The 13,715-nt window shown below is 46.8% G+C and overlaps 1 protein-coding gene across 2 annotated transcripts in view; it reads right to left on the reverse strand.

The window, feature by feature from the left end:
* The window catches only part of FLOT2 (flotillin 2), a 115,424-nt gene extending 112,677 nt beyond the window's left edge, over positions 1-2,747 (reverse strand). For both annotated transcript variants that reach the window (XM_089682991.1, XM_089682992.1), the window contains exon 1: positions 2,580-2,747. In XM_089682991.1, the coding sequence (XP_089539117.1) occupies positions 2,580-2,628 (49 nt within the window). In that variant the 5' untranslated portion in view covers positions 2,629-2,747. The remainder of the gene's footprint in view (positions 1-2,579) is intronic.
* Between the last annotated feature and the right edge of the window lie 10,968 nt (positions 2,748-13,715).

Consider the following 13,715-nt stretch of genomic DNA (forward strand, 5'->3'; position numbering starts at 1 on the left):
GGGGTTTTACCCCCCCCCCTTCCTCACAAGTGTAGACAAGCCCTTAGGACCCATTCTTGCCACATGCAGTGGGATACATTTTTGGCTGTATTCTAACTGCATAAACAGTCCAATTTCCAACTTCTGGCCATGGTTCTCACCATTATAGTGCACTGAAATAAGGCACAGCACGCCGCATTTTTCCAAATCACAGAGCACATAAAAGCTCAAAGACAGAAAGAAGGTCACAGGACAAATGTCATGTGCCAACAAATACATGAGCCAATTGCCTGTAAATGTCTAAAACACACGGATCCATTTTTCTTTTTTGCATTAAAGAAAAAGCAGAAGATAAAAGGTGTGACCATGTATTCCTATGAAACTCTTCACACTGATCCGTTGTGGGTCCGCTGCGTTTTTCAAAGTCTGGCTTGCTGCACTTTTGGTGCAGTAAAAAAACTGCAACAAAACACACCTTTCTGTTGAAATCAATGGAAAACATGTCAAACACGAACTTGGTGTGTTTTTGAGTCACATCATGTTATAAACGCACTGCAAACGTGGTAAAAACACATATGTATTTTTGCTGTGGATCAGTGTAAAGGTAGCTTTAGAGCCGCACATACCTGCATACCACTGTCTCCTGTAATTCATTGGTCCATGCGGTTCCATGCCACACCTGTGACCCCTGGGTGCCAGACTACAGACTTCTATTACATTATACACCCAGTATGTCTGTGTAGATGACCCTCAGTGGGTACGTTTCTTGGTTAGACAGCCAGGTGCTGGGGTATGATGATCCCTAAATATCATCAGGTAGGTGGTGGTCCCTTTCTGGGGTGTAGTGATCCCTAAATATCAGGTAGGTGGTTGTCCCTTTCTGGGGTGTAGTGATCCCTAAATATCATCAGGTAGGTGGTTGTTCCTTTCTGGGGTGTAGCGATTCCTAAATATCATCAGGTAGGTGGTGGTCCCTTTCTGGGGTTTAGTGATCCCTAAATATCATCATGTAGGTGGTTGTCCCTTTCTGGGGTGTAATGATCCCTAAATATTGTCAGATAGGTAGTGGTCCCTTTCTGGGCTGTAGTGATCCCCATCATCAGGTAGGTGGTGGCCCCCTTCTGGGGTGTAATGATCCCTAAATATCATCAGGTAGGTGGTGGCCCCCTTTTGGGGTGTAATGATCCATACATATCATCAGGTAGGTGGGTGGCACCTTCTGGGTTGTAGTGATCCATACATATCAGGTAGGTGATGGTCCCTTTCTGGGGTGTAGTGATCCCTACATTTCATCAGGTACGTGGTGGTCCCTTTCTGGGAAGTAGTGATCCCCATCATTGGGTAGGTGGTGGTCCCCTTCTGGGGTGTAATGATCAATAAATATCATCAGGTAGGTGGTGGTCCCTTTTGGGGTGTAGTGATCCCCATCATCAGGTAGGTGGTGGTCCCCTTCTGGGGTGTAGTGATCTCCATCATCAGGTAGGTGGTGGCCCCCTTCTGGGGTGTAGTGATCCCCATCATAAGGTAGGTGGTGGCCCCCCTCTGGGGTGTAATGATCCCTAAATATCATCAGGTAGGTGGTGGTCCCCTTCTGGGGTGTAGTGATCCCTACATATCGTCAGGTAGGTGGAGGTCCCCTTCTGGGGTGTAGTGATCCCTACATATCGTCAGGTAGGTGGTGGTCCCCTTCTGGGGTGTAGTGATCCCTACATATCGTCAGGTAGGTGGTGGTCCCCTTCTGGGGTGTAGTGATCCCTACATATCGTCAGGTAGGTGGTAGTCCTTTTCTGGGGTATAGTGATCCCTACATATCGTCAGGTAGGTGGTGGTCCCTTTCTGGGGTGTAGTGATCCCTACCATCAGGTAGGTGGTAGTCCCTTTCTGGGGTGTAATGATCCTTAAATATCATCAGGTAGGTGGTATTCCCCTTCTGGGATGTAGTGATCCCCATCATCAGGTAGGTGGTGGCCCCCTTCTGGGGTGTAGCAATCCCTACGTATCATCAGGTAGGTGGTGGTCCCCTCGTGGGGTGTAGTGATCCCCACCATCAGGTAGGTGGTGGCCCCCTTGTGGGGTGTAGTGATCCCTACATATCAGGTAGGTGTTGGTCCCTTTTTGGGGTGTAGTGATCCCCATTATCAGGTAGGTGGTGGCCCCCTTGTGGGGTGTAGTGATCCCTACGTATCATCAGGTAGGTGGTGGTCCCTTTTTGGGGTGTAGTGATCCCCATTATCAGGTAGGTGGTGGCCCCCTTCTGGGGTGTAGTGATCCCTACAAATCAGGTAGGTGTTGGTCCCTTTTTGGGGTGTAGTGATCCCCATCATCAGGTAGGTGGGCGGCATACACTCCTTTGCACTCAATAATCAAATCCTAACGCAGGAATCGCACATGGTCACCATAGAGACCGTCCATAAACGCAATATGGAGAATCCCACACTGACATGAGGTGATTTATATTCTCGAGCGCCGTTCTATCCTCCATCTCCGGGCCGGCCCCCCCCTCTCCCGTTCTCCGCATTAGGACTCCATCTGTGCCCCCACAATGCACCGGGCACATCACACTGCGGGGAGGGAGAGCCCCCGCCAGGCCCCGCACTCACCAGACACCACCAGCGCCTCGTTGGGCCCCACCGTATGACAGTTCCCCATTACTGCGAGCGGCTAGGCTGTTCCCCGGTACAGATATTCAGGCGAGTCCTCTTCTTCCACCAAAACACCAAGCCGTCCGTCCCTCCCTGTCCACTCACACACCCGACCGAGGCGGAGCCTGCTCACTGACTGAGGCGCCTCCCCCCTCCTCCTCCTGCCCACTGGGCGTAGCCAAGCAATTTCTACTACTACAGGCACTCGCCGAAGCTACAGGGCGGGGCTGGTGGTGAAAGTGTTAATGGGCGGGAGGCGAGGGAGGAATATATAGCTGGCAGCCAATCAGCGTGCAGGAAAAGGGTCTGCGCCGCCGCGGTTAACTCTTTGTAGGTCAGAAGACAGTTGCAAAGACGGCAGCCCCTATTACCTCCCCCGCCCAGTGTTTATGTTGGGCTGGAATGTGGACGATATCAATTTGCTGGGAGAGAGAACATTCCCGGGCTCGGGTCACCGGCTCTCTGCTCGCCATGTACGGGGCTAGCTCTACATGCACTATATTGGCAAAAGTATTGGGCCAGCCCTACAAACCATGTGATTCAGGCGTTCGAATCACCTCTATGGCCGCAGGTGTATAAAATCAAGTACCTAGACATGCAGACTGCTTCTACAAACATTTGTGAAAGAATGGGTCGCTCTCAGGAGCTCAGTGAATTCAAGCGTGGTACCGTGATAGGTTGTCACCTGTGCAATTTATTATTATTATACAGTATTTATAAAGCGCCAATAGTTCGCTCAGCGCTGTACATTACAAAGGGGGACAGAACATGTGACAGAACAATACCAATACAATGCAAAACATGAGGGGATCGAGGGCCCTGCTCTTTGGAGCTTACAATCTAGGAGGGAGGGGATGGTGGCACAGGAGGAGATAGCTGTGGGGGATGGAGTGGTAGGAAGAGTGGAGGAGGTCGGCAAGTTAGCAGGCGGTGGGGTAGGCTTCGCTGGAAGAGGTGGGTTTTCAGGGTGCGCCTAAAGGAGAGGAGAGTAGGTGATAATCTGATGGGTTGGGGCAGGGAGTTCCAGAGGATGGGTGACACCCTGGAGAAGTCCTGGAGGCGGGCATGGGAGGAGGAGACCAGGGAACTAGAGAAGGAGGTCTTGTGAGGAGCGGAGTGTGCGTGCTGGGCGGTACTTGGATATTAGGTCAGTGATGTAGTTCGGGGCAGTATGGTGGACAGCTTTGTACATCAGCGTTAGGATTTTGAATTTGATCCGTTGCGCAATCGGAAGCCAGTGGAGGGATTGGCAGAGGGGGGTGGCGGAGACGGAGCAGTTGGAAAGGTGAATGAGTCTGGCAGCCGTATTCAGGATCGACTGAAGCGGGGATAGCCAGCGGCGAGGCAGGCCAGTGAGGAGGGAGTTGCAGTAGTCGAGTCGTGATATGATGAGAGAGTGGATGAGCTGTTTAGTGGTTTCTGGAGTTAGGAACGTGCGGATTTTGGCGATGTTGCGGAGGTGGAGTCTGCATGAGCTTGTTAAAGATTGGACTTGGGGCTGGAAGGATAGGTTGGAGTCCAGAATGACACCAAGTACTCTGGCCTGCAGGGCGGGTTTGATGGTGGCATTGTTGGATGTGATGGAGAAGTCAATGGGGGGTGGGGTTCGGGCTGGGGGGAAGACAAGAAACTCGGTTTTGGAGAGGTTCAGTTTAAGGAAGTGGAGCGACATCCAGTCTGATATGTCGCTCAGCAGGTGTGTGATTCGGGCGGAGACCGAGGGGTTGAGGTGGGGGGGTTGAGAGATAGATTTGTGTGTCGTCGGCATAGAGGTGGTAGTTGAAGCCGTGAGAGTGTATGAGTTGGCAAAGGGAGGAGGTGTAGATGGAGAAGAGAAGGGGCCCGAGGACAGAGCCTTGAGGGACCCCAACAGAGAGGGGGAGTGAGGGGGAGGTGGTAGCATTATAGGTAACACTGAAAGAGCGTTGTGACAGGTAGGATGAGAGCCAGGAGAGAGCAGAATCTCTGAGGCCGAGGGAGTGTAGTTTTTTGAGGAGGAGGGGGTGGTCGACTGTGTCGAAGGCCTCAGAGAGGTCAAGGAGTAGGAGCACTGAATAGTGGCCATTAGCTTTGGCGGTTAGCAGGTCGTTGGAGAGTTTGAGTAAGGCGGTTTCGGTGGAGTGCAGGGGACGGAAGCTGGACTGTAGGGGATCGAGGAGGTTGTTGTCGTTGAGGTGAGAGCATAGGCGGGTGTAGACTAGGCGCTCGAGGAGTTTAGATGTAAATGGGAGCAGGGAGATGGGTCTGAGGTTGTTCGGGTCATTGGGGTCCAGGGAGGGCTTTTTAAGTATGGGGGTGATGTGTGCATGTTTCAGAGGGGAGGGGAAAGTGCCGGAGGAGAGGGAGAGATTGAAGATGTGGATGAGGAAGTGTAGGATGGAGGGGGAGGGAGGTCGTAGGAGTTGTGAGGGGATAGGGTCGAGGGGGCAGGTGGTGAGGCGGGCATCAGAGAGGATCTTGGAGACTTCCTCGATGGTAGTAAGGTCAAAGGTGCGGAGTGTTGGGGGAGCTTCAGTATGAGGAATGTAGGGTGGGGTGGAAGAGGAGGTCAGAGCAGTGGTGGGGCCATGGGAGAGGGGTAATGAGGGGGTAGCTGAGTGAGGGGGAAGGGGGTTGGAGGGAGTCCATCCGTGACATTTCCTTGTTACTAAATATTCCATGGTCATCTGTTAGTGGTATTATAACAAAGTGGGAGCAACAGCAACTCAGCCACGAAGTGGTAGGCCACGTAAAATGACAGAGCGATGTCAGTGCATGCTGAAGCACACAGTGCGCAGAAGTCGCCAACTGTCTGCAGAGTCAATAGCTAAAGATGTCCAAACTTCATGTGACCTTCAGATTAGCACAACAGTGCATAGAGAGCTTCATGGAATGGGTTTCCATGGACGAGCAGCTGCCTCCAAGCCTTACATCACCAAGTGCAATGCAAAGCGTCGGATGCAGTGGTGTAAAGCACGCCGCCACTGGACTCTAGAGCAGCAAGGACGTGTTCTCTGGAGTGACGAATCACGCTTCTCTCTCTGGCAATATGATGGACATTATTATTCTACAGGATTTATATAGCGCCAACAGTTTGCTCAGCGCTTTACAATATAACGGGAGACAATACAGCAACAATACAGTTCAATACAAGAGGGATTTGAGGGCCCTGCTCCTTAGAGCTTACATACTAGGAGACATGTCTGGGTTTGGCGGTTGCCAGGAGAACGGTACTTGCTTGACTGCATTGTGCCAAGTGTAAAGTTTGGTGGAGGGGAAATTATGGTGTGGGGCTGTTTTTCAGGGGTTGGGCTTGGCCCCTTAGTTCCAGTAGGGAATGAAATTCTTAAGGTGTCAGCATGCCAAGACATTTTGGACTTTTCATGCTCCCAACTTTGTGGGAACAGTTTGGGGATGGCCCCTTCCTGTTCCAACATGACTGAGCACCAGTGCACAAAGCAAGGTCCATAAAGACATGGATGAGTGAGTTTGGGGTGGAGGAACTTAACTGGCCTGCACAGAGTCCTGACCTCAACCCCATTGAAGACCTTTGGGATGAATTACAGCGGAGACTGTGAGCCAGGCCTTCTCCTCCGACATCAGTGCCTGACCTCACAAATAGAAGAATGGTCAAACATTCCCATAGACACACTCCTAAACCTTGTGGACAGCCTTCCCAGAAGAGTTGAAGCTACAAAGGGTAGACCAACTCACTATCAAACTCTACAGCCTAAGGCTGGGATGCAATTAAAGTTAATGTGCATGTAAAGGCAGGCGTCCCAATACTTTTGGCAATATAGTATACTGTATATACACAGCTCAAAAAATTAAAGGAACACTTTGAAAGCACATCAGATTTCAATGGGGAAAAATATGCTGGATATCTATATTGATATGGACTGGGCACTGTGTTCGGAACGTAAGGATGCCCCATCATTTGATGGAAAGGAAAATCATCAACCTACAGAAGATTGATTTCAAATACCTCGAAAATCAAAGTGTAAAAATGATACAGTAGGTTAGTCCATTCTGCTGAAATTTTATTGCAGCAACTCAAAATGGTACTCAGTAGTTTGTATGGCCCCAACGTGCTTGTATGCATGCCTGACAAGGTCGGGGCATGCTCCTAATGAGAGGACAGATGGTGTCCTGGGGTATTTCCTCCCAGATCTGGATCAGGGCATCATTGAGCTACTGGACAGTCTGAGGTGCAACCTAGCGGTATCGGATGGACCCAAACATGATATCGCAGAGGTGTTCTATTGGATTTAGGTCAGGCAAGTGTGGGGGCCATTCAAAGGTATTCAATTCCTTCATCCCCCAGGAACTGCCTGCATACTCTCGCCACATGAGGCTGGGCTTTGTCGTGCACCAGGAGGAACCCAGGACCCACTGCACCAGTGGAGGGTCTGACAATGGGTCCAAGGATTTCATCCCAATACCTAATGGCAGTCAGGGTGCCATTGTCTAGCCTGTAGAGATCTGTGCGTCCCTCCATGGATATGCCTCCCCAGACCATCAGTGATCCACCACCAAAACGGTCATGTTGAATGATGCTACAGGCAATATAACATTCTCCTCGGCTTCTCCAGACCCTTTCATGTCTGTCATGTGCTCAGGGTGAACCTGCTCTCATCTATGAGAAGCTCTCATCTTTGAAAAGCAAAGGGTGCCAGTGGCAGACCTACCAATTCTGGTGTTCAATGGCAAATGCCAATCGAGCTCTGTGGTGCTTGGCAGTGAGCACTGAAGGACGTCGGGCCCTCAGGCCACCCTCATGAAGTCTGTTTCTGATTGCTTGGTCAGAGACTTTCACACCGGTGGCCTGCTGCAGGTCATTTTGTAGGGCTTTGGCAGTGGTCATCCTGTTCCTCCTTGCACAAAGGAGCAGATACCGGTCCTGCTGATGGGTTCAGAACCTTCTACGACCCTGTCCAGCTCTCCTACAGTAACTGCCTGTCTCCTGGAATCTCCTCTATGCTCTTGAGACTGTGTTGGGAGACACAGCAAACCTTCTGGCAATGGCACAAATTGATGTGCCATCCTGGAGGAGTTGCTCTGCCTGTGCAACCTCTGTAGGATCCAGGTATCGCCTCATGCTACCAGTAGTGACACTGACCCTAACTAAGTGCAAATCTAATGAAAAACAGAAAAGATGAGTAGGGAACAGAAAATGTCAGTGTCCTCCACCTGTAAAACCATTCCTGTTTTGGGGGTCATCTCATTGTTGCCTATCTATTGCATCTGTTCTTAATTTCAGTAACTCCAAAGCAGCTGAAACTGGTTAACACCCCCTCAATATCCCAGGAGTGTAATTGACTTGATGCTATACTCTGATTAAAAAGTGTTCCTTTTTCTGAGCAGTGTGCATATAAATATATATACAGTCATGGCCGAAATTGTTGGCACCCTTGATATTTCTCCAGGAAATCATGTATTTCTCACGAAACGTATTGCATTAACACATGTTTTGCTATACACATGTTTATTCCCTTTGTGTGTATTGGGACAAAACAAAAAAAGGGAGGAAAGAAAGCAAATTCGACATAATGTCACACAAACCTCCAAAAATGGGCTGGACAAAAGTATTGGCACCCTTTCACAACTGCGGATAAATAAGAATGTTACAAGCATGTGATGCTCCTGTAAACTCACCTGGGGCAAGTAACAGGTGTGGGCAATATAGAAATCACACCTGAAAGCAGATAAAAAGGAGAGACGTTCACTTAACCTTTGCATTGTGTGTCTGTCTGTGCCACACTAAGCATGGACAACAGAAAGAGGAGACGAGAACTGTCTGAGGACCTGAGAACCAAAATTGTGGCAAAATATCAACAATCTCAAGGTTACAAGTCCATCTCCAGAGAACTAGATTTGCCTTTGTCCACAGTGCGCAACATTATCAAGAAGTTTGCAACCCATGGCACTGTAGCTAATCTCCCTGGTCGTGGACGGATGAGGAAAATTGATGAAAGATTGCAACGCAGAATAGTCCGGATGGTGGATAAGCAGCCCCAAACATGTTCCAAAGACATTCAAGCTGTCCTGCAGGCTCAGGGAGCATCAGTGTCAGCGCGAACTATCCGTCGACATTTAAATGAAATGAAACGCTATGGCAGGAGACCCAGGAGGACCCCACTGCTGACACAGAGACATAAAAAAGCAAGACTACAGTTTGCCAAAATGTACTTGAGTAAGCCAAAAGCCTTCTGGGAAAACGTCTTGTGGACAGATGAGACCAAGATAGAGCTTTTCGGTAAAGCACATCATTCTACTGTTTACCGAAAACGGAATGAGGCCTACAAAGAACAAAACACAGTACCTACGGTAAAATATGGTGGAGGTTCAATGATGTTTTGGGGTTGTTTTGCTGCCTCTGGCACTGGGTGCCTTGACTGTGTGCAAGGCATCATGAAATCTGAGGATTACCAAAGGATTTTGGGTCGCACTGTAGGGCCCAGTGTCAGAAAGCTGGGTTTGCGTCCAAGATCCTGGGTCTTCCAGCAGGACAATGACCCCAAACATACGTCAAAAAGCACTCAGAAATGGATGGCAAAGAAGCGCTGGAGAGTTCTGAAGTGGCCAGCAATGAGCCCAGATCTAAATCCCATTGAACACCTGTGGAGAGATCTTAAAATTGCTGTTGGGAAAAGGTGTCCTTCCAATAAGAGAGACCTGGAGCTGTTTGCAAAGGAAGAGTGGTCCAAAATTCCGGGTGAGAGGTGTCAGAAGCTTATTGATGGTTATAGGAAGCGACTGATTTCAGTTATGTTTTCCAAAGGGTGTGCAACCAAATATTAAGTTAAGGGTGCCAATACTTTTGTCCAGCCCATTTTTGGGGTTTTGTGTGACATTATGTCATATTTGCTTTTCTGCCTCTGTTTTATATTTGTTCCAATACATACAAAGGGAATAAACATGTGTATAGCAAAACATGTGTTAATGCAATACCTTTTTTGTGTGAAATACTTGATTTTCAGGAAAAATATCAAGGGTGCCAACAATTTCGGCCATGACTGTATATAGAGAGAGATAGAGCGAGCTTGGCTTAAAATAAGTACACCCCAACAGATTTGTCAGAAAACCTTTACTTTACTTTCAGAATCCACATTTTCTATGGGATACTATACTACAAAATACTCCCACAAATATGAGTCATTGATTGCAAACAAGATTTGTTAATTTGCAGACTCAAAAAAGTATTTTTCCTAAAAAATTCATCCAGGACCATGTTGCAAAAGTGAATATACCTGTAAGGGATTTCCGGCAAGACGAACCGCGATCAGAAATGCACGATCACGCACGTGCACATGCATGGCGAAGATTGGCGCCAGATGGCCTATTTAAGGAGTGTCTCTGTTCATGTTCAGTGCTGACTGGTCTTCAGCTCCCCCCTGTGTCCTGCTTGTTTCTGTGTGATTCCTTTGTTGTTGACCCGGCTTGTTCCTCACCTGACTCTGATTACTCTCCTGCTTCAGGTTCCTGACTTCGGCTCTGCTCCTGACTTTGGCTTCTTCTGATTCTGTACCGCGCTGCTCGACTGTTGATGACCCTGGCTTTTCCATGACACTGCTCCTGTCTCTTGTCCTCACTACCTGCCTTGCTTTGGTTCATGCCTGGCAATCTGCCAAACCTGCCAAACCTGCTCTGCCTGCTACTCCTGTGCCAAAATGAGAGGATCTTCAGCCTTCCAAGGTATTCATCTGCAAGAGCTGCAAACAACAACTACTGGCACTCTTGTTCTGCTGGGTCCTAGACTCCCTCTGTTTCAACCTCAGCGGGGTCAGGGCTGGTGACACAAGTGAGGCCGACCTTGTCAATTCAGTCTCCCATCAGGTACGTGACAACACCCCAATGAAAGTCTTAGGAGCAAAGCTACATTTTAGACAGCAAAATTCTAATTAACAAGAGTTAAACTACAGGTGAGTCTATTTATTCATGAAACAGATGTCCAGCAGACAGTTAATTATAAAATAATTATAATTATAAAAACAAAAATTCCCTTGAATTCTCCTGGGAAGTACAGTATAACATAATTTTGGTCTACACTATAAACCAGGAAGCAACTGAAAAAAAAAATATATATATATGTTTAAGGCTTCATGCACAATGCTGCTCATAAACATGAGTTTAAGAGCTCTTGGCATTTTATTGGCAAAGCCCCTGAACTCAATAAAAACCTATGTGTCCGTGCACACATAGACTTTTATCAGAGTTTAACAGCAGCAGAGTTTAGGGCCAGTTAAGCGTCCTCTTCTGAATGCAGAAAAATCATGTTTAGGAAAGGAACGTTTTAGCCAAAAAATGCTAAAAACACATTTTAGCCAAAAAATGGCACAAAACGCATGTAAACGCACGTAAGCGCTAACCCTGTTTAGTGCTTGGGTGTTTATTCATTTCATTGGCCAGAGTACTTGAAATGAATAAACATCCAAGCGCTAAATGGGGCTAACTGCGGCCCACATTTAGCATTTTTCTCCTGTCAGTAGAAAAACGTTCCAGTGTACATGGAGCCTAAGACAGTAAATATAATATACATGTATATAGTGCAGCGCTAAAGATTTTATATGATATAAATATATGATCATCAACATATTGATGAAACATCAAATATAACACCAGTGCAAGTTGAATAAAATATCTCTCAGTGAGACATGGATGGAAAATTATCAACATATAACTCAGTGAATCAATGAACAAATAAAATCCATCCAGTATATGTCAATGTGACAAGAGAACAGTCAATTAGGTGAACAAATAATGTCAGTGGCACTACAAGACACAGCAGCAACGTGTTCAATTCCAAACAGTTGCAAGAGGATCCAGTGAAACATTCCACCGCCACTATGCACTCACCAGAAAGCTACTGGTATAGTAGCAGTAATCGCTGATCACTCAGATATATGCTTCTTTTATACATGCAGCTGCATGGTGGGGAATGCATCGGCCACTTATGATTGTATTCTACTAGATTGTAAGCTCCCAGGAGCAGGGCCCTCTTAACCCTCTTGTACGGAATTGTATTGTTAATGTATTGATTCCCTTTATATTGTAAAGCGCTGAGTAAACTGTTGGCGCTATATAAATCCTGTATAATAATAATGATGATGATGATGATTAGCTGTCCATAGTGACAGGTTCTGGTGGAATAGCTCAGGCAGGTTCCAACTAGCATTCAAACACACCTGAGCTCATCCCCATTCTGGGAGAACCCTGCTGAAGGACATCCAATAGGTAGTATCAATACAAGCCCTGATGAGGATAACCAAATTCCATGTGTGGATTTTATTCATAGTTACATTGGGTCAGGTTAAATCAATGTAAGTATGCATATTCCATATCTGTGGGGTCCCTGTGGAAGTATAGAATTACAGGTATGGCATATAGTCAGGTCCATAAATATTGGGACATCGACACAATTCTAACATTTTTGGCTCTATACACCACCACAATGGATTTGAAATGAAACAAACAAAATGTGCTTTAACTGCAGACTGTCAGCTTTAATTTGAGGGTATTTACATCCAAATCAGGTGAACGGTGTAGGAATTACAACAGTTTGCATATGTGCCTCCCACTTGTTAAGGGACCAAAAGTAATGGGACAATTGGCTTCTCAGCTGTTCCATGGCCAGGTGTGTGTTATTCCCTCATTATCCCAATTACAATGAGCAGATAAAAGGTCCAGAGTTCATTTCAAGTGTGCTATTTGCATTTGGAATCTGTTGCTGTCAACTCTCAAGATGAGATCCAAAGAGCTGTCACAATCAGTGAAGCAAGCCATCATTAGGCTGAAAAAAACAAAACAAACCCATCAGAGAGATAGCAAAAACATTAGGCGTGGCCAAAACAACTTTTTGGAACATTCTTACAAAGAAGGAACGCACCAGTGAGCTCAGCAACACCAAAAAGACCCGGAAGATCACGGAAAACAACTGTGGTGGATGACCGAAGAATTCTTTCCCTGGTGAAGAAAACACCCTTCACAACAGTTGGCCAGATCAAGAACATTCTCCAGGAGGTAGGTGTATGTGTGTCAAAGTCAACAATCAAGAGAAGACTTCACCAGAGTGAATACAGAGGGTTCACCACAAGATGGAAACCATTGGTGAGCCTCAAAAACAGGAAGGCCAGATTAGAGTTTGCCAAACGACATCTAAAAAAGCCTTCACAGTTCTGGAACAACATCCTATGGACAGATGAGACCAAGATCAACTTGTACCAGAGTGATGGGAAGAGAAGAGTATGGAGAAGGAAAGGAACTGCTCATGATCCTAAGCATACCACCTCATCAGTGAAGCATGGTGGTGGTAGTGTCATGGTGTGGGCATGTATGGCTGCCAATGGAACTGGTTCTCTTGTATTTATTGATGATGTGACTGCTGACAAAAGCAGCAGGATGAATTCTGAAGTGTTTCGGGCAATATTATCTGCTCATATTCAGCCAAATGCTTTAGAACTCATTGGACGCTTCACAGTGCAGATGGACAATGACCCAAAGCATACTGCAAAAGCAACCAAAAAGTTTTTTAAGAGAAATAAGTGGAATGTTATGCAATGGCCAAGTCAATCACCTGACCTGAATCCGATTGAGCATGCATTTCACTTGCTGAAGACAAAACTGAAGGGAAAATGCCCCAAGAACAAGCAGGAACTGAAGACAGTTGCAGTAGAGGCCTGGCAGAGCATCACCAGGGATGAAACCCAGCGTCTGGTGATGTCTATGCGTTCCAGACCTCAGGCTGTAATTGACTGGAAAGGATTTGCAACCAAGTATTAAAAAGTGAAAGTTTGATTTATGATTATTATTCTGTCCCATTACTTTTGGTCCCTTAACAAGTGGGAGGCACATATGCAAACTGTTGTAATTCCTACACCGTTCACCTGATTTGGATGTAAATACCCTCAAATTAAAGCTGACAGTCTGCAGTTAAAGTACATCTTGTTTGTTTCATTTCAAATCCATTGTGGTGGTGTATAGAGCCAAAAATGTTAGAATTGTGTCGATGTCCCAATATTTATGGACCTGACTGTATGTATACTTACATTGGTCCAAGCTGATCCAATGTAAATATTCAATAAAATCCATACTTGGAGTTTTAAAATGAAGTTGAAC

Source organism: Staurois parvus, unplaced genomic scaffold (genome assembly GCF_062004578.1).
Source record: "Staurois parvus isolate SC_StPar_1 unplaced genomic scaffold, SC_StPar_1.0 ptg000299l, whole genome shotgun sequence".
NCBI lineage: Eukaryota > Metazoa > Chordata > Amphibia > Anura > Ranidae > Staurois > Staurois parvus.